The sequence below is a fragment of the Notamacropus eugenii genome, chromosome 3 (genome assembly GCF_028372415.1).
Source record: "Notamacropus eugenii isolate mMacEug1 chromosome 3, mMacEug1.pri_v2, whole genome shotgun sequence".
Classification (NCBI taxonomy): Eukaryota; Metazoa; Chordata; class Mammalia; order Diprotodontia; family Macropodidae; genus Notamacropus; species Notamacropus eugenii.
This window is the reverse complement of record NC_092874.1, coordinates 29154044-29174867: the sequence shown is the minus strand read 5'-3', so window position 1 is coordinate 29174867 and position 20824 is coordinate 29154044. Positions and strand designations below refer to the sequence as shown.

The 20824-nt window shown below is 43.4% G+C and overlaps 1 protein-coding gene across 2 annotated transcripts in view; it reads left to right on the top strand.

Annotated features, from left to right (window-relative positions):
* Nucleotides 1–19041: 19041 nt before the first annotated feature.
* Nucleotides 19042–20824, top strand: part of RARB (retinoic acid receptor beta) — a 176155-nt gene continuing 174372 nt past the window's right edge. Inside the window, exon 1 of one of the 2 annotated variants that reach the window (XM_072651165.1) lies at nucleotides 19042–19756. In XM_072651165.1, the coding sequence (XP_072507266.1) occupies nucleotides 19393–19756 (364 nt within the window). In that variant the 5' untranslated portion in view covers nucleotides 19042–19392. The remainder of the gene's footprint in view (nucleotides 19757–20824) is intronic. The other variant, XM_072651167.1, reaches the window with a different exon arrangement.

Here is a 20824-nt window from a genome sequence, read left to right as displayed (position 1 = left end):
ATTTTATAGATGAGAAAACTGAGGGTAAAAGACGTAAATTGACTTTGCCATGGTCACACAGCCAGGCAGCATTCGAACCCAGGCCTTCATGACTATGTGTTCAGCACCTGTCTGCTAATCTACTACTCCACAAAGCTTCTCCAAGAGATGGGAGGATCAATGTCCACTCCCACTCAAAGGGGAGATCCATGATGCAAACCAGGACTCTGTCCCTGGCCCAATTCTGCTGAATTACTGCTTCAGTGACTTTAATGATACCTTTGCCCAAATGGTGCCCAGATACTTCGTCATGGCTTGGTCTCTGGGCATGTTCCTCAGTGTTTGAAGGTTATACCTCATGGAAGGGCTGCTCTATTATTCTTGTCCTTGTATCACCAATATAAAGCAGGGTGCTGCGCATGTAGGGGCATTTGAAAAAAATGTCAGTTCAACATCCAAGTCTGTTCCCAATTGGAACATTTAATTACAACTAATAACAATCCTATTAAATTGTCCCTAACTGTTCCTATTTGTCTAACTTCAAGACAGAAGCTGCCCTGGGATCATAGATTTGGAAGGAACATTAGAGTTCATATGTCTCATTTTACAGATGAGGAAACTGAGGCACAGACTTCCTCAAAGACTGGACTCCCAGTCCAGGGCTCTTTCCCTGAACACTGTGCTGCCTTGTGATTAATCCTGTTTGGCAGCTTGGTGGAGGTCAGACCCCAGGGCTTTGGTCCTCCTGTCATCCACTCCCTAAACCACATCCTTCTGCCTCGTCCCTTGGTACCAGAGGAAAAGTGTGAACCTAATGAGTATCTTCCCCTGACATAACAAAAATTATTCCTCACCTTTGTTTTGCTTGGGTTTTTTTTCCCCCAGGGAGGAAAAATCTTCCCTTCCTCCAGTCCTGAAGCATCTGCTCAGCTGGGCTGTCTGAGACCTCTTTCGGTTCCTCTGATATCGCACCATATGCTGCTCTCTGCTTGGGTTGCACATTTCTCCAATTGACAGTCACCTCGCATGTTGTGCGGACCTGGAGCACATTTACCATCTAGTCTATACTTTATTCATCATTTACATTAACTCTGTAGTGCCACGAACTTTAAATCCCTCCTTTCACCCATTAGCACAGTCAGTTTTGCATCGAGGAGTTTTAAGTATCAATGGATGGGCACTCATTCCTTCTAACTGAGCTCATTAAGCCCTTTATGATTTCTAGTCTCCTTTGAGGCCAAGAGAGCTTTGAAAGCACAAGAGATATGTTGTTTCCTCTTTAGCACCAAGGACAGAGTTTCTTAGCCGTCCCTTGGGTCAGTCTTAATTGTGACCCCAGGTTCTGCCAAGGGAGAATCCCTGTAAACATTTGGGGGTGTCTTTGTTTCCGTAATGGCACATCCCATGTTATGTGATGGGAGAGACCTCACACTTTCTTAGTAATAAAGTGGGTAGGAGTGATTGGAACACCCCAAACCTGCCATTCATGAGGTGGACTCCTGATTGGAAAAGAGGGAGCCAGAGATCAAGGACTGGATAAAAGATTTTCATCAATGATCGATCAATAAACATTTATCAAGTGTCTAAGGTGTTCCAGGCATTGAGTTAAGTGCTGGAATTTAGTTCAGAGGATTTGGTTAAGCAAATCCCAAATAAACAGACCTTTGCAAACTTTAAAATGCTATATAAATGCTAGCTATTATTGTGTTCGTGTGTGTTCAGTCATTTTTCGGTTATATCCAACTGTTTGTGACCCCATTTGAGTTTTCTTGGCAAAGATCCTAGAGGGATTTGCCATTTCCTTCTTCAACTCATTTTTCAAATGAGGAAATTGAGGTAATCAGGGTTAAGTGACTTGCTCTGGATCACATAGCTAGTAAGTGTCTGAGGCTGAATTTGAACTCCAGTCCTCCTGAGCACAGAGCTCTATGCACTATGGCGCCACCTGGCTGCCATTATTATTCTCTTTGGGAATCAGGTCAGAGCAATATGTCCTGATGGTAGAAGTCATAGTGGGTGGAGGAAATGATAACTAGTTAGAATAATTTAGGGAGCTTGATTGTGATCAATCATCACAATGTCATTTTCATTCGGTGGGCCCACTAATGGGGAGCTGGTTGAGTTTTCCCTGAGGTATCTAGCTAAGACAGAAAAGCTGGTGGGGAAGTTTCAAAGAATGGGGTATGAGTCCTGCCTCTGACACATCCTAACTGTGGGACCCTCTAAGACCCCAGTGAACTTTCTAAGAAAAGCTATAGAGAAGGCTCAATCTGTACCAGCGGAGGAAGTTTCCTCACCCAGGAGGTCCCTAGACTCATTAAATTATCCCATCCCTATTTAAGCTGGGTCTCCAGCCAATACAAATGTCATCCCAAAAGATGACTAAGGTCTTCAAATCACTAGAGAATTCTTTGGAACTTTACTCGTCCTGGCTATTATAGATATTCTGATTGGCAATGGGACATCATAACAGCATTTTAAGCTTTGCAAAGCACCCACCATACATTATCTTGTTTGCTTTTAACACATCAAGCAGGTGCTATTATTGTGCCCATTTCATGGATGAGGAGAGTGAGATTGAGAGAGGTTGAATCACTTGCCCAAGGTCACTCAGAGTCAGTAAGTAGGTGAGGCAGGGCTTTGGATTCAGGTCTTGTTGACCCACTACACCAGCATGGTGGATGAGACTAGGGTATGGTACATCCCCAACAAGGAATCATGCACCAAAAGCAATGGAAAGTGACTTACTCTAAGTAAGACTTGAAGAAAAGTGGGGTGGGATAAAGAGAGAGAGAGAAAAAAAGAGAAACAGAGATGGCAGGTAGACAGCAGGTGTGTTGGCAGATTTAAAAAATGCTTCCAATCATATGGGATGGGAGGTAACCTCCTTCTTTCCATATATATCAATCAGTAAGTTAGTATTCATTTATTTATTAAATGCCTACTATGTGCCAGACACTGTTCTAAGCACTGGAGATACAAAAAGAGATTTTAAAAAAGACTTTGCCTTTGAGGAGCTCACAATCTAATGGGTAGACAACATTCACATAATTATGTATGAATATTGGAGATAATTGGTAGAGACAAGGCACCAAGTAATATAACAGGGATCAGGAAAGATGGGACTTCAGTTGGGATGTGAAGGAGGCCAGGGAAACCAGGAGGTAGAGATGAGGAGAGAAAGAATTCCAGGCATGGGGGGGAGGGGGGGATTGGCCAGGAGAAAATGACTGACTGGAGCCAAGGAACAGAGTGTCTTATTAAAAGAAGAGCCAAGAGACCGTGGCTCAAAGAGAAATGTGGAGGAGAGAATGGTGTAAGAAGACTAGAAAGGTGAGGAGGGGGCTAAGAGGAAGTAGGTAAAAGTCACATAAGCACCGTTCCACTTGAGAAAATTGCCACATCCAGCAGAATGTTTCATTTTTGAACAGACTTGCATTGATGAGACCACAAATCTATTGACATATTGGAGTCATTCCAGGATATGTATTTTCTTCTCAAGCCGTGTCCAGGTTTGCATCTTTTCCAATCTTGACAGCAGGTAAAACTTGCTACTACTTAACCCACTGGCCCTTTGCTCATCCTGGCTATTATAGATATTCTGATTGAATGAATGTCATTCGTTTATTTTTGCTATTTCAGTATTCTTCAGATGAATGTTATAGCCGGAGAGTGAAGGCTAGCCAGCATTCCCATTAATAATAAATTCATCATCTCCATAAGTGCCGAACCATGAGCTCATGGCAGAGTTGTTTACGGCAGCGCAACCTTTGCAGAGGGGGACAGAGAGATCGTTATTCCTCATGAGGGACAGAGAGTCATTTAGCAAACCTTTATCAACTTCTCTTTGTGTGCTTAGAGGATGGAAGGACAAAGTGACATTAGACAGAATCCCTGCCTTCACAGACCTTACAATCCAATAAGACATAGAACCAACATCGTCAAATACCAGTAACACAAGGAAGAGTTTGGTATGGTCAAAAGAGAGTTCCAAAGTGCTAGGAGAAACAAGGCAAGATTATTTCTCCTTGGAAAAATAAGCCCTAGTGGAAAGGTAGGAATATTTAAAAGTGGAATGCATAGGAAGGATTCTTGAATACAGCCTAATTTTCCTTCTAGGACCCACCCTCTTCTGCTCTGTGAAGACTTTCACTGGCATGTACTAGAAAGATTATAACAATAATTATTTTTCTATTTCTTTTTCTATTAAGTTACAACATCATCCAGACCATCTGGGTAAATTTGACATTAACTACGTTCCATCATTAGCTTTGCTAATTGTCTGAAGAATTTTAAAATATTGATAGTAGCTCAGTGATGGCCATTTCTAATTGCTTGTGTTACAACGTCTAGTTATTCTTTTACTATGAAAATATTTAAGGGGTTAAGCTTCTTTTATTTTTTCAGGCTGTATATCAAAATGATTGTGTTGGCAAATCAGGAAGGTGGGTCAATTGCTCGATGGAACAGTAAGGAAGGACTGTCTTGGCCAGTAATTGTCCTGATGGCACTGGTGTCTCTTCCACACTGTGACTGTTTGTAAGCAGACCTTAAAAGCAAAGATAGCCTAGGTTTCGGATCTGTTGTTGCTAAATTGGCCCTCATTCTGAAGAGGTGCCATGTTGGTGATGGTGGAACAAGAGGATCACAGGAGACCTCTCTGGGGCAGAGGAAGCTAGCCATGAAGAGCTGTCTGGAGGGTGTCTCTTAGTTTCCATTCCCTTGATTTGCCCGTGCTCCCTGAGAGGCAGAGAGTCACACAGTCCAAGATAGCTCTTTCTTTGACAGTGTCTTTCTGAGACCTGTCCTGTTCTCTGGACCTCTCAGGACCAGAGGTCATTTAAAGTTTGGTCTCAAGCTTCCATATATGTGAATCGTTTGAGTGCAGAAGAGACTCTGCAAATCACCTGTCCCATTCACTCCAAAAATCTCAACAGAAATGATCGGAATATGGTATTGCTTTTCACGAGACAGACACTGGTGAGATAATGCCTGCTTTTTATTAAGCATGATTAACAAATTGTTCTTGCCAGAAACAAAAACATGGCCATTTTAATGGTGTAAGTACAAATACTGCAAGGAAAAAATCTTATGCTTGCTTGTAACCAACTCAAAGACCATCAGTTGTCTCTGGCCCCCCTGAGAGAAGCCCTCTTTTTGAGCACTATAGAGCCCTTTATCCTGTTGCTGTGAGAAGCAAAAGAGTCAGCATTATCATAAAAAAATCTTCATTCCCAAGTCTGCATACACGCTGAACGTCCCCATCAATGGAATTCAGAGCACCAGGTCTCGGTCATGGAACTCATTGTTTTTAATGATGCCTTAATAATAATTCTTCCTCATTTTATTGTATGCATAGCAGGGCCGAGCTGATTGCCTAAAACACTGGCTCATTTTTTTTCAGGCTGATTTAAGACTTGTCACTTTTTTTTCCCTTCAGTCCATTGCTGTAGATGGGTAGATAGAAATGACTGGCACTCTGCCAGTGCCTCTGGCCCAAGCAGACAGAACCTGGGGGTCTACTTCATCTCTATCAGGGATCGCAGATAATGTGACCCTGGGACTGTAGTGTTCCCATGATTCAAAGCCACAGACCACCAGAGAATACCAGGCTTAAAGAAGAGGGGCCTTTGCTTCTCCCTGAAGCAAAGTAGAAGCACAGGACAGTGTTCCAAAGGCCACTCAGGCTGCACCCTTCCTCCCATTCGGTTCTGGGCCTAGATTGTCTATTTACAGTATTTTTCCTAGACATACACAAACACACAACAGTGGACAAGCTCTTCATGTGGTCTAATCAATCAATAAACAGTTCTTAAGTACTTACTTAAGTACTTAGCTGTGTTAAGCATTAGATCAATCAATTACCAAACATATTAATAATTTGGGCTGAACTAAGAGCTAGAAATACAAAGGAAAAGCATAGCCTTGACCTCAAGGAATGTACACTGTAATGAAGGAGACAACAGGTATGTAAATAAGTTACACACAAGATACATACAGAGCAGATGGAAGGCAGCCTTAGAGAGGAAGACATAAGCTGCTGTGGGATTAGGAAAGGCCTCCGGTAATCAGTCAGTAGCGAACTGATAAACATTTATTAAGCACCTACGATGTGCCAGTCATTGTGTTAATTACTATAGAAGGTGGTGTGTCTTTTTTTGTCCTTTTTTTCACTTTAAATAGTATTTTATTTTTTCCAATTATAGGTAAAGATGATTTTTAACATTCTTTTTTTTAAATTTGGAGTTCCAAATTTTATCCTTCCCTCCCTAAAATGGTGAGCAATTTGATATAGGTTATTGAGTTGGGTCTTGATGAAAGCCTAGAGTTTCAAGAGGTACAAGTGAAGGGCTAGACACACAGACGTGGTCATTGCTGGCAGAGATGTTATAAATGAGTCCAGTAGAAGCTGATAAAATCACCCAGTGAAATAGCTTACACGGAAAAGAGAAGATGGCCCAGGACAGAGCTTTGGGGGACACTCATGGTTAGTGATCCCATCATGGATAAAAATCCAGCAGAACTGTTCAATTGCTTGTCATTAGCTGGATAATAGCTGTGCTACAGTTGTCTGAATGACTCCCAGCCATGATCCCATGTAGCACTAATAGAATGTCCTAGTAGTGAAACTTTCCAAGACTGGGTCAAACTATTCCACATCAATGATATTCATTGCCCAGGAAGTTGGGGAATTGAGAATTTAAGTTCTAAGTCAAATCAGTGTGCATTTATTAAACACCTACTGACCAGGCACTGTGCTAGGCTCTAAGGTTATTTCTTTTTAAATATTATTTAAAAAAATAAAGGCCAGAGGTAGTCCCTGCTGTCAAGAAATTCACCATCTACCAAGGATAGCTAATAAGCAAACAATTATGGGGGGGGAAAGCTATGTTCAGAATAAATTGGGGATGATCAGCACAGGGAAGGCAATGGTATTGAGAGGTAAGACTTTAGCTAGAACTTGGATGCCAGGGAAGACAAGAAGCCAGAGAGGAGGAGGATTCCTGGCACTGGGGACAGCCACTGGAAACACTCAGTGCCTTGTGCCAAGGACAGTAAGGAGGCCGGTGTCTCTGGATCAAAGCATAAATGACAAGAATTAAGAAAACTGAACCAGTAGGAAGGAGCCAAGTTCCAAAGGGCTTAAAAAACCAAATGAAGGATTTTGTAGTTGATCTTGGCAGTACTAGGGAGCAAGAGTTTCCTGAATGATAGAGAGGGAGCCACGATCAGAGGTACTTTAGGAACATCCCTTTGACAGGGGAGTGGAGAATAGATTGGAGCAGAGAGAAGCTGGAGGCAGGCACACCTACCAGCAGTTACTGCAGCAATCGAGGCAGGTGACCAACGTGAGGTATTGTCAGGGGACAGAAGGAAAAATAGCAGTTGCTAAGGATGGAGAATTGATCCAATGTGGCAAGAACGGGTAGTGGAAAATTGAGGGAGGAACAGTGGATGGCACCTAGGTTGTGAGCCTGAGTGACTGAGACGATGGCAGTGCTCTTGTCAGTAACAGGAAAGTTAGGAAGGAGGAGGGCCGGGGGTGCAGATAATGAATTTAAAGTGTCAGGGGGGCATCCAGCTGGAGATACTCAATAGACAGTTGGAGATTTGAGACAAGAAGTCCAGAGAAAAGTTAGAGCTGGACAAATAGATCTGAGAATCTTTACAGATTGCCTTTAAATTAGGCAATTATGAATTAACTGATAAACTGGTTGTCTTATTGTGCCTGGAACATCATAGACATTATATAAAGACTTATTGTCTTCTTTCTCCTCTTTTTTTGTTACACACACACACACACACACACACTCACTCACTCACATACTCACTCACTCACTCACTCACTCACTCACTCACTCAGTGTCTGGTCTCCCTCCCAAAGCCTAGAATGCTTTCCTGTCTCATCTCCTGCCTATTAGAATGCCTAGCATCCTTAAAAACTCAGTTCAAGTGTCAGCTTCTACATGAGATCTCCCCAGCCATGTCTTCCTCAGCGCCCATCACCTGGCATCCATTTCATATATACATATATGTTATCTGCCCCAACACAGAGCAAGCTTATTGAGGTCAGGGACTGTCTCATATTTGTATTCCCAGTGCCTGACATACAGATGGTGCTTAATAAGTGCTTGTTGATTGATTGATTGATTACTATGTGCCAAGCACTGTGTTTGATTTGAGCCAATGGGTGAGAATATGACTTTGACCTTTGTGAGTACAGAGAAAAAGAGGAATTTTCTTCACTAAGGAAATGTATATTGTCAGTATCTCACACACACGTAGACATACACTCATATGTATGCATATATATATATGTGTGTGTGTATATATGCATACACACATATAAATATGTATACACATTTTTGGCTACCAAGATCTCCAGGGTCTTTTGACTGGCTTTATGTGGCCGCCTGTGCCTTCCCCACTTGACTATGTAGTCTTTTCTCTTCCTTCAGACCCTGTGCTTAATTTCAAGTACATTTTTTCTCCAAAAGGCTCCATCATGTACATGCTCCTGCCTTCCCTTCCCTGAAGAATCTGATGGAATTCCTTGGGGTTTTCCTTTCCCCTTTCCTCAAAGACTTTTGTCTGTGTGGAGAGCTTGCCCTTGTCAGCATTTCAGACCCAAGGATGCTGTGTGGTGATCCCCATCAGATTCTAGCTGCTCCAGCTGATTTATCAAACCTGTGGGAATTCAAATCCCTGGTGATTAGTGCTTCTCACCTTATTACTGCCTGGAAAATCCTTTCCTGGTTCTTTTTCTAATAGTTCTAAACATCTGGTGAAAAAAATTCAAGCATGACTAGAATTCTTGCTGCTTAAGTACGGTGCCTAGAACACAGCAGGTGCTTAATATATGTTTGACTGATTGTTTTCACCACCAAAACTCACTCTGTCTTCACCTTGTATTCCAAAATGCCCAAAGCTGCCTCTTTCCTCTCTGCCAGTTTAGTGGCATCCTGCTTCCTCTCCCTCCCTTCTCCCCCCCACCCCCTCCCATGCCTTCCCACTGAGATGATAACAATAATACTATAGCTAACATTTATACAGCACCTACTATGTGCAGGCACTGTGCTAAGCACTTTATTTTTATCTTATTTGATCCTCACAACAACCCTGGGAGGTAGGCGCTGTTATCATCCCTGTTTAATAGATGAGAAAACTGAGGCAGACAAGTTCAGTGACTTGCCCAGAGTCACGAAGCTAGTACAGTTATCCCCTTCCACCTAACGACTTTCCCCATCTCAGTTTTGATATATCCTAGGTTGGCATAAGAATTAAATCGGAATTTGGGGGGGAGTCTTGCAGAAGCTGGAGATAACATGCAAGGGCCAGCAGATGACACAGAAAAAGTTTAGAAACTCAGAAATGCATAAAATATAGGTACGGTATTGTATAATATAAACCCAAATTGTATAATAAAGTACCGTAAACGTCCCATAAAAAAAGAAATAATTCACACTTCTTCCCTGGTACAAAGGGAGGGCCAAAAATTTTTATGCGGGTTTTCCAGATTGCAGGGGCACTGCACCCTGAGTCCCTATAACTACAAGCTCCGGAGATCAGATTTGAACTCAGGTCTTCCTGATTCCAGAACCAGCACACTCTCCACTCTGGCACCTTTTGTTCATACTATATACGTTTTGTTTGTTCATGTTTATTTGTTTGTTGTCTCCACCGTTAGAACATAAGCTCCTTGAGATCAAGGACCATATTTTTTGCCTTTCTTTGTGTCCTCTAGCTCTTAGCACGGCGCTTGGCACGTAGTAAGAGCTTTAAAATGCTTATCGATTGGCTCACCAACAGACCTACCTATGACAAACTATTTTTCTCTTGAGGGGTTCAGGTTATAGTCAAATGCCACCTCTACTCTACCTTTCTGTTTATTTTTGTTTTTAGATATAGATCTAGGACTTTGTGGCACAAACAAAACCATATTCCTTACATTTGAAAGGATTGCGATTGAGCCCAGATTCCCAAGGCTGCCTGCGATAATACGTCAGGAAGGAGCCAGAAAATCCAGTTTACTGATTTCAGATTCAAATTCAAGGAATATTTGTGAAGTGACGATGTGATATCATGGAAAGAACGCTGAGTTTGGTTCCTGGTTCTGCCACATGTTACCTGTGTGACCTTGGGCATGTTTTTGGAGTTCTCTGGATCTTAGTTTCCTTATCTGTAAAATAGGCAGGTTGGATCTGGTGATCTCCCGGGTCCTTTCTAGTTTAAAGTCTCTAATCCAATGAATCTGATCCATGGTACCACCTGTGTGCAAAAGTAAGGGGCTGAGAATTGTGTCCAAACTCTGTTCTGCTGCCCCATACCTATGTGACTGTGAGCAGACTGCTTCCCTTTTCTGGGTCTTAGAGCTCTCTGTGGAATGAAGGGGGCAGATTAGATAGTCTCCAGTCCCTTCTGGCTGTAAAGCTTCTCTCCTTTGCCCACCTGAGGGACCGACGATCTTTCAGCCACTGTTTCCTCATCTCTCTTATGAGGCAGTCAGACTAGATGGCCTCTGACATGAATGTCAGCTCAAAATCTGTGTGACCTCATCAGATTTACAGTCTAGTGGGGTCAGAAAGCATAACGTGGTGGAGAGTGGGTTGGGGTGAGGAAGACCCAGGTTCAAGTCCAGTTTCAGACTCTCACTAATTGTAGGATCCTGGGCAAGTCACTTAACCCCTCCCAGCCTCAGTTTCCTCGTCTGTAACATGAAGGTGCTGTATGGCTGACCTCTGAATTCCCTTCTAAATTTAGCTCTACAATTCACACAAAATAAGTATAACTACAGTACGGCAAGTTAATAGTTTTAGAGAGGGAGAGTAAAAACCTTCACTAACCCTGGAAGAGACACCCTTTGAGCTGAGGTTTAAAAGATATGTGGGGTTCATTTGGCAATGAGGAGGAGGGAGGGCATTCCAAGAATAAGGTACTGTGTATAGCAAAAGCATAGAGGTAGGAAAACACAGGGGGAGGCAGGTTCAAGGGGCAGACAGACAGACATACTGACATGCACCTTATGGCTTTTGCTCACTTGAAGCCTGGGTGACGGCTTTCCTTTGTAGAGTGTATAAACGTGCTTTAATGAGAGATTTTCTGGACAGGCTAGGTAGAGTCATTGAGCAATATGTTATTAAATTCTTCATTTCCTCTCTTATTACTAAAATAACCTCTTAAAGCCACATAATAGCCACTATTAGTTCACATAATCTCGTAAATGAAGCACTGAAGTATGAATTAAGATGGAAATTACAGTTAGAGTTTGCCTCTGTTCCTGATTTGCAGGATGGCCATGGAAAGACTCTTCAAGTTGCCTCAGTTTCTCCCTCTTAAAAATGGGATTATATTTCATCATTTGGTGCCAATATTTCTTTTTAATTTTTTTCACAAAGTCTTGCCTTCTTTCCCTCCCCCTTCCTCCCCTCCCCATTGAGAAGGCAAGAAAAATAGAACTCATTACTATCATGTATAATCAAGAAAACATGTTCCCACACTGGCCACGTCCAAAAACCTTCCGTTTCAATCTGCACTCTAAGTCCATTCATCTCTCTCAGGAGGTGAGTAGTCTGTAATCGTATGGGGCAGCTAGGTGGTGTAGTGGATTGAGCACCAGTGCAGGAGTCAGGAGGACCCGAGTTCAAATCTCACCTCAGACACTTGACACTCACTAGCTGTGTGACCTTGGGCAAGTCACTTAACCCCAATTGCCTCATCCTGGGTCATCTCCAGTCATCCTGATGAATATCTGGTCACTGGATTCAGATGGCTCAGGAGGAGAAGTGAGGGTGGGGATCTGTACACCCCCTCCCTCCCTCAAAACAAAGTCAAGTGCAAGTCATGTCATCATTTCTCTGATGGCATGGTCATCTTGGGCAACGAAGGATGAACACACATGAGCCCTCTGGAATCATGCTTGGTACCAATATTTCTGGTGACTTTGTCAACTTAGGGGCATAGAGGAGCTTAGCCCAACACAACAATCATCCATATAAGATGGAAGAGATAATGCAGTTATAACGATCCAGGTGTATGTAAGTAACTGAAAATATCTCGAGTTGGTACAAATGAGTCTTTTCCAGGCTCCCTCCTTTTACAGGGGGTGGTGGACTTGACCTGAGATTTTATTGATATAGGGCACTCCCTGTGGGAAAAGTCTGTCTTCCAACGCAGGCCAGCACCTTTTCTGTAACCTATAAGCTTAGAGATTTGCCTGAGGGCACCAAGCATGCCCAGGCACACACAGCCAATATATGTCAGACACCGGACTTGAACTTAGTTCTTCCTGACCCAGAAACTGACTCTCTATCCCCAATTCCATGCGATTGCTCATTCACTGTTCTCATTTCCAATTCCTAAAAAGAATTTCCATAGATAACACTTCCCCTGCTGCCAGGGACCTATCCCTCAAAACTAACTTGTTCTCATTTTGCTTCTCCTTTTGTATAGATTTCTACATGTATATATTGTCTCCTCTGTTAAAATGTTTAGGGAAATAGCTGTTTTGATTTCGTCTTTGTAAACTAGCCTTCAGCTGTACCCAGCACTTAGTAGGCACTTAATAAAATACTTATGGCTTGACTGGTTTTTATGTTGGTGAGAATCAGAGGGATACAGAATAGAATCTAAAAGAACCAGGCAGCCAGGGAACTGCTCCTGTGTGCTGAAATTTAGAGGGTAAGTTCCAAAAATGAACTGACCTTTCCATTAGCCAGCAAGACTAAGTAGCTAAAATAAAAAGCTACACCTACTAATAATGTATGTGTAAGCCACTAGATTAATTTTTTATGAATAAATTAATTTTTGGATTAATTCCTTATTAATTTATTTTCTGGATTAATGTCCTATCAACTTATTTTCTGTATTAATGCCTTATCAGTTTATTTTCTGTATTAATGCCGTATTCATTTGTTTTCTGGATTGATGCCTTGTTGGTTCGTTTTCTAGATTAATGCCCTATTAATTTATTTTCTGGATTATGCATTGATTTTCTGAAATAATTTCTCCATTTTCCCATTATGAATTATACAGTTGATTTGAAAGTGAAACCACTTCATTTGGCTCGAGTACCTTGACTATGTGGAAGCGCTTTCTGATTGAACCCTCCCTCCCTTATATAAGGCTCTGGCAAAGAGGGAGGCCATGAACCCCCTGGAGTAGGAATCACTGGAACTCTGTAAGAAGTGCAGCCAGAGGAAGTCAAAGAAGACAGTGGTCACTTGGAGTCAGAAGATGTGTTGCTAAGTATCTGACTGACCTGGGCAAGGTGCTTCAAGTCTCTGGGCCTCGTTTCTCATCTGTAACATGATGAGGTTGGAATGGCTGGTCTCTGGGATCCTTGCTGTCTCTAAATCTATAATCTTCCTTTATCAAAGAGAGAGAAAGCTTATCAAAGAAAGCCCTTGAGAGGAAAGATAGATAGCAGAGTGGTCAAAACCCAAGGAGGAAAGGGCAGCCACGGGGCAAGCTGGCTTCACGGCCAATCCACCCCTGCCCCCCACCCCCCATGATGACTCATCCATCTAGAGTGCATAGTTGTAAAGTGCATGGGGCCCCTCAGGTGGTAAGTTCTGTGGAAGTGAGCATGACTTTATTAGCAGGTGTTCTTTATGAAGAGCTGGAAATCAAAGACCAGGCGTGACAGTACCTTTCTAATCACTGGTCTTTCTCCCAGCAACTGACACACAGGAATTTGGGCCTGTCAGAGTCAAAATAGTAATCTTGATGTCAGCACTTGCCTGGGATTCAAGGAAAACACTGCTAGGCTCTCTGTTTTCACTTCTTAAACACACCCATCGCTCATGACTAACCATTTACTCTGCTGTCAAAACTGCATCGAGAGGAGTTTAGATGAGATTAAGAGTAAAACACATGTAAAGAAGCAGAGGGTATTTTACAGACCTCCCCCAGCTTTTGTTTCTGATGAGCTGCCTTAGTTTTTGCTTGCCTTGTGCCTCATCCAAATGGCCTGAGATGGATAAGCCTGAGCCTGTGAAAACCCTTCCTATTTAGACATCACAGGGCATTTGACCAATTTTGAGTAAGGCCGTCAGTAAAGCCAGTATGGCACAAGAGCTCTGGGTCTCAGCATGGCTCCTCAGTTCTAACATGCTTACAGACCATGATTCATGGGCCTTCATTTCGGACTGTCCAGTGGATAATGGCTGTACAAAACACAGAGAAACAGATGTAGGCCCCGAACCTGGGCGATAAATTTTTGGTTTATGATTATGGGTTTCAAATGTGCTATGTCACTCTGACAAATAATACTGTAACTCAGAAGCAGAATTGGTTTCTCTCACTGGCTCTAACTTTTTTTTTTTTGGCATTTGTCGTCAAGAAGATTTTTGTCATAAAGTTTGTCGAGCCGTTCACGAAACACAGAAAAGGAGAAATGAGTTGGTCAGGGTCATGGAATGTTATTTCAAGTAACTCCCAAAGGAATGGTTTGAGCACACCTCTTTCTTATTTGAACATCAGAATTTAGTGGGTATTTAAAATATGGGCTAACAATTTTTATCTCATCTTAGACAAATGAACCAGGCAGCTATTTGCTCCTTACTCATGGATATTTATCTAGTTAATGGATAAATAATTATGATTTGTTCTTGTATCTCCCTAAATTTGGCTTAAGAGGAGGAATTTGGGAAAGAGGAAAGGTTGGGGAGGTAAATATGAAATCTAAGATCTTGTTCTCACAAAAGAGTGAAATAGCATGTGACTCAGTCATGGACCTGTTTTAATAAATTAATACTTGGATTAATCAATAACAGTAACAGTTGTTATAAGCATAATTAATTCATCATGGAAAATGATGAATTGACTAGTTAATATCAATACATTAAGGAAAAGCCATCTTATTCTACTCACAAGTATTTAAGTGCAAATTACTGGCATTTCATTTTCAAAGTGGCCATGGAGCCTTTGGTATTTTGGAGAAACTCCAAGAATTCAGTTCAATTCAAGAAGCATTTATTTTAGCACCTATAATGGGGGGAGAGGTGCAGAGAAAGGGGGCTGTGCCAGGCACTGCCTTTGTATGAAAAGCAAACAAAACAGTTCTTAACCTCAAACAGCTTACATTCCCTTGAGGGAGAACACTTTCAATGAGAAGAAAATTCAAATATGCACATGTATAGATTCATATATGTATAGATGTATATATGTACACACACATACACACAAAAAGGAGTTTGGGGGTGAGAGGAAACAGATCAAGAAAGACTTTTTAGAAGATGTGGTATTTGCAGTGAACCTTTAAGAACTAGGAATTTCAAGAGATGGAACATTCTGGTCATTGGAGATACCCTGTACAAAGGCATGGACTAAGGATCTAGAACATCATATATGAAGAACAAGAATGAGGCCAGTTTGTCTAGCACACAGAGAAGGCTTGAGGGGTAGCAATGTGAAATCAATTTAGAACAGAGGTTTTTAATTTTTTTGTGCCATGAACCCTTCTTAAAATCATGTTTTTAAATGAATAAAATAAAATACCTAGGATGACACTATCTACCAATTGACCAACCAATCAATATACATTTACTAAGTGCCTACTATGTGCCAAGCACTGTGCTAAGTGGCTAGAGATTCAAAAAGAGGAAAAAGACAGTCCCTGCCCTCAAGGACCTTAAATGTAACAGAAACTAATTATATTGAAATACAGTCTATAGACAGGAATCATGTGGAATCTAACAGACTATAATAATTATAACAATTTTAAATTAGTGGTAAGCATACTGATATTTTGAGGTATCTGCAGCAACTGTGATATAAGATAAAAATGAATATTATAGCTATTACTAATCCTATGGTGATTTGTGGACTATGTTCATAAGTAAAGGGAACGCTAAATTTTAGTTAGAAGTTAGTGAAAATAAAGATGTAATATTCCCCCTCCCCAACCACCTCCCTTCCATCCACTAGCTCTTCTCAAGCAAGGAGGAATGACATCATCAGATCCAGGCTTTAGAATGATTAATTTGGCTGTGGTATATGGAGGGTAAATTAGAAACCAGGGAGACCATCTATGAGTCTAGTGCAGTGGTTTGGATGGGAGGGTCTGAATGTGAGTGGAGGGAAGGGGATATTTGTGAGGTGTTGTGAAGATGGAATTGACTAGACTTAGCCACTGGTTGGCTTTGGAGGAAGAGGAAAAGTGAAGAGCTGAGGATGATGCTGGGGTTAGAAGGATGACTTGATGGTTGAGGTGGGTGACTGGATGGATGGATGGATGGATGGATGGATGGATGGATGGATGGATAGATAGATGGTGATGCCCTTTAAAGAATCAGGGAAGTTGGAGAGAGGAAGAGGTTTTTGAGTCATGTCAGAAATTCTCTTACACAATAAAAACCTCCTTTTATTTTGGGGGAGGTGATGTTCTCCCTTTGTGCAGGATCCTCATGAGCACTTAGAGAAGTGCTTGCTATATCTTTGGTCTCTTCATGCCTTCCAGGGATGAAAGACATAGTCCTCTTCTTCAGGAAGTAAGCCTTTTTGTTCTAGTGACACACTAGATTTGGAGTCCTGGAGGGTCTGGGTTTGTATACCAGCTCAGCAACTTAATGGCCTTGTAGATTTGGGCACCTCCAGGCCTCAGTTTCCTCATCTATAGAATAAAAGGATTGTATCAGACAACCTCCAGCTCCCTTCCAGATCTCAATCTATCATTGGACTAGAAGAGTTAGAGATTTTTATGACCAGAAGAGGATTCTAGGGGTCTGTGTTGTGTTTCTTACAGTGATGGAGGCAGAACCAGTGGAGGAGCTCCATTTTGAAATCCCCCCTTTCTCCCAGGGAAGGAAACTTTCTCAAAGTTTCCCATTGTGAAGTCTTTGTGGAAACCTTACAGTGTTGAGATAGTTCAATTTAAGTCCTTCCTAGTACATTTTAGACATGACTGCTTATTATCGCTTGCCTAATAACTCTCTGTTCAATCTGTTATTTAAAATCAAGTGGACTTATTTTCCATGGAACTTGTTTGGGGTGTGGAATTCAGGGTTATGGATTGTGTGTCCTAACTTAGAAATGGATGACATCATTGGGTATCTTAATGAGAGTATGTTAAATGTTGGCCACTCTCTTCTCCATGTTTGGGCATCTGGGAAAGGGGTATTTTCTCTCATTCTAGAAGTTTCTTTTAATACAGTAGAGTCACAAAATGGTGACTCTAAGAAGACCATAAGGATGAAGGGTCTGCATCATCTTCCTTTGCCTTTCTAATATCAAGGGGTACAATGGGAAGTGTTGCCATGGGTCTTTAGAAAGGAATCTTGGACAAGCAGTTGCCTCAGCCCTGCAAAGTGACCTTTGGGACTTTTCTGAGGGGAGCAGTGGTGCTGCCTGGGGTACAGTGGTGTTCCCCACCTTTCCCCTCAGACTTACTTTTACAGGCTCCACATGCCAGAGTGCTTTAAGTGATTGATTCCCAAAGGGTGTGAAGAATGGGAGTGGAGGCTGTCTTTGACATTTATCCACTGGATACTTCATTCCTTGGCAAGTTGAGGAAATTAGCCACCAGGTGACTTTGGTCTTTCTATAGCCATCTTTGTCTGGATTGGGTAGAGTTATTTATAAATACATTGGTTCTGAACTTGCCTTAATTCATCCCGCACATTCTTCCCCCACCCCCACCCCCCCATACATACAACATACTGCTGTTGCTGCTAATGTCTTTTCTTCCTTAAAAAAAAAAAGGAGTGAGAAGAGATAATGATAGGATTTCACAGCAGGGTCCTTTCAAAACAAAAACAAACAAAACCCCACATATATGCTTGCAACCAAAGTTCAGACTTAGCTACAGTTCCCCCAAATATTTAATTTGTATCTTTAATTTTAGAGGTTTGCTTGTGAGTCAAACATCACTTGGGTCATAGGGTGAATTTTGACTTGAAGTAAGAGTGGGAGCCTTGGAACTGAGAATCAGGCGATGCCTAATTTCAACCAATCTATGTTTAATCATATGTCCACTTCACTGTCTTGGGCCTCAATTTCCTTCCCTGTAAAATGAAGAGGTTGGAATTAAGCTTTATGCAAGAAAAAAAGTTCCGGATTTGAGCTCAGAAGGTCTGAGTCCAAATCCACCTACTGCCTGCCTGGGCCACTGCACAAGCCAGTTAATCTCCCCCAGATTTTTCTGTTTCCCATAAAATGAGTTGTAGCTGCATCCGCAGTGTAGTGGTAAAGTAGTGCATTTGGAGTCAGTAGATGTGGGTTCAAATCCCATCTCCGTCACTTACACCTAGCTCGGTGACTGCGCATTTGAAGTCCCTTCAGCTCTCTGGGTCTCCCTTTCCGGAGGTACGAAATGGGGAGAGCGCTCGGGTGCAGGGCTCTTCCCTGGAGGCGCTTAGCCCCCTACCCCGCACCTATGAGGTGCTTAATAAATGCTTATTCGTGGATTGACGTGTCCTCTCCCTCTCCTCTCCAGCTCTGTGACCGGCTGGGGAGCCACTGACCCTGGGTCAGAATTCTGCGGCATCCCCTGCCTCCTGCTGTCCGGGGGCACCTCGGAATGAGTGAATACTCGCAGGGGGCAGTTGTCATCCCGGAGGGAGTCCAGGGGGACTGTCAGACACCTAGGAGGGCGGAAAGAAGCGGGAGATGGTGCTTGGAGATCCCGTTTTACGGCTGGACGGGGGCTGTAGCTGCCTGTCTTCTCAGGGAGGGGAAAATTCATAAGTTGCAAGGACTTTAGCGACAGAGGGGCGAGGGGGGAGGGAGGAGGGAAAGAGAGTAGGAAAAACACATATGAAAGACAAAAAAATCAAATAAAAAGGGAGAGGCGTCTTTGCCCAAACATTAGCCAGAGGCAGCCTTTTTGCGGTTTCCCTTTCCATAAAAAAAAAAAAAAATAGGCGCAAGCTGGCAGGGCGGGAGGGGGCCGGGGCAGAGAAAGGACCCTCGTGGTGGCATTGTTTTGGAAGGTGAGGGCTGGGCAGGAGCCCCAGATCCCGCCCGTGGCTGCCTGCAGCCCGGCTGGCTGCTTTTGCAAGGCTGCAGGGCGATTTTAAGCTGTGTGAGAATCCTGGGAGTTGGTGATGTCAGACTAGTTGGGTCATTTGAAGGTTAGCAGCCTGGGAAGGGTTCATAGAAAGTTCACTCGCATATATTAGGCAATCCAATCTTTCATTCTGGGTGACACCAGGAGTAGGAAGTGAGCTGTTCAGAAGCAGAAGGATCTATTCTTTGCAGAAGGGGGGGACCCGAGGTTCCCCCATCCGAGGCGCTGGAGGACCGGGACTCCGGGGACCGGGACCGTCTGGTCCAGAGCTCCGCAGGCAGCCTCCGCTGGGGAGCCTGCGTGGATCCGGGGGGGTTTCTGGGGGCGTTTCCCCGGACCTGGCCCTTGGCATTGGCCCCGATCCCCCCCGCCCCGCTGGATTGGCTGAGCAGCCTGGAAAATGGTAAATGACCATTCGGATCAATTACAGGCTTTTAGCGGTGTTGTCTGTCATAATTCATGATTCGGGTCTGGGAAAAGGACCAGCAGCCCAGCGTGCCAAGAAAGGGGCAGAGTTGGATGGAGTTGGGTGGACTTCTCCCGTGCCTCCTGCCTCTCCACCCCTAGAGGATAAAGCACTTTTGCAGACATTCAGTAGAGAGAGGGGAGAGACCATGTTTGACTGTATGGATGTTCTCGCAGTGAGCCCTGGGCAAATCCTGGACTTCTATACTGCGAGCCCGTCTTCTTGCATGCTCCAGGAGAAAGCCCTCAAAGCATGCTTCAGTGGATTGACTCAATCCGAGTGGCAGCGCCGGCACACTGCTCAATGTAGGTCCCATGCTTTTCTCTCTGTGTGTGCGTGCGTGTGTGTATGTGTTTCTCCAGGTGTGTGGGTGTAAGTGTCCCCCCCCCACATACACACACACCCGACCCCCATTCATCCTTGCATGCAATAAAGATGTAATTACTAGGACAAAGGGCTGTCTTATTTAAGACTGGCTGGAGGAGAGATGTGCCCTCAGCAGAAAATACCCTGAACAATGTTTTTAGTCCCCTCCGCCGTCCTGTGTCCCCATCCAAACATCGCTGGGGGGCAAAGAGTTTCAGATCTGGGCAAAGAGGGCAGGGGAAAAAAAATAGCAAGAGTTTGGGTTTGGACAGACTGACATGTTATCGCCCTGCAGTTCTGAACTCAGAAGTAGGTGGAGAGGCAGACGGACAGACAGAGCGCTAAGTTTCCCAGTTTTGGGGATGACCCAAGAGAATACAGAGTAATCCAAATAGCATTTGTCCCTCTCCCAGGCAAGGAACTGGACTCTGATCCGGAGTTCATGGAAAGCGAGCTCCCTGGGACCGTCTCCTTCTCCTGTTTGCCTTTGCTCGGAAAAGGCAATATTTCTTAGTCCTGACCTTACTGCCAACTTTCTGGTTCACTTTGTTGCTCTGAGAAGTCGCTGTTTTGCTTAGAAAACTCCCGGCCCTGTACACTCCTTGTGTTAGGCCATCAATTATTTCCATATCTGGAGCTTCAGGCAGGGGGGATGGAAAGGAGCTGAGATGGAGGGGGAGGAAACCTTGTGCCTGGTAGCTAAGTTAAAAAAAAAAAAATGTACGTATTGACTATTTGGTTATCTGATCCTGACACTGGCGAGGCTGAGGCTCACAGTAGCGGGCTGAGCAGCCCGGCCTGGAGCTTGAGAAATGACCAGGCGGACGGGGAGCTCCCACCTCCGAGCCCCTGCCACTGGGAACCGGCAGGATGCTTCACCGCCCTGACACTGATTTAGATCGACGACTGAGCTATCTATCATAAGGTGTTTTTTAGCACCTTCCTTGACATTCGTTTGGAACCTTAGCCTAGAGATCCAGACCCACACTTCCAACCTGCGTTTTCCA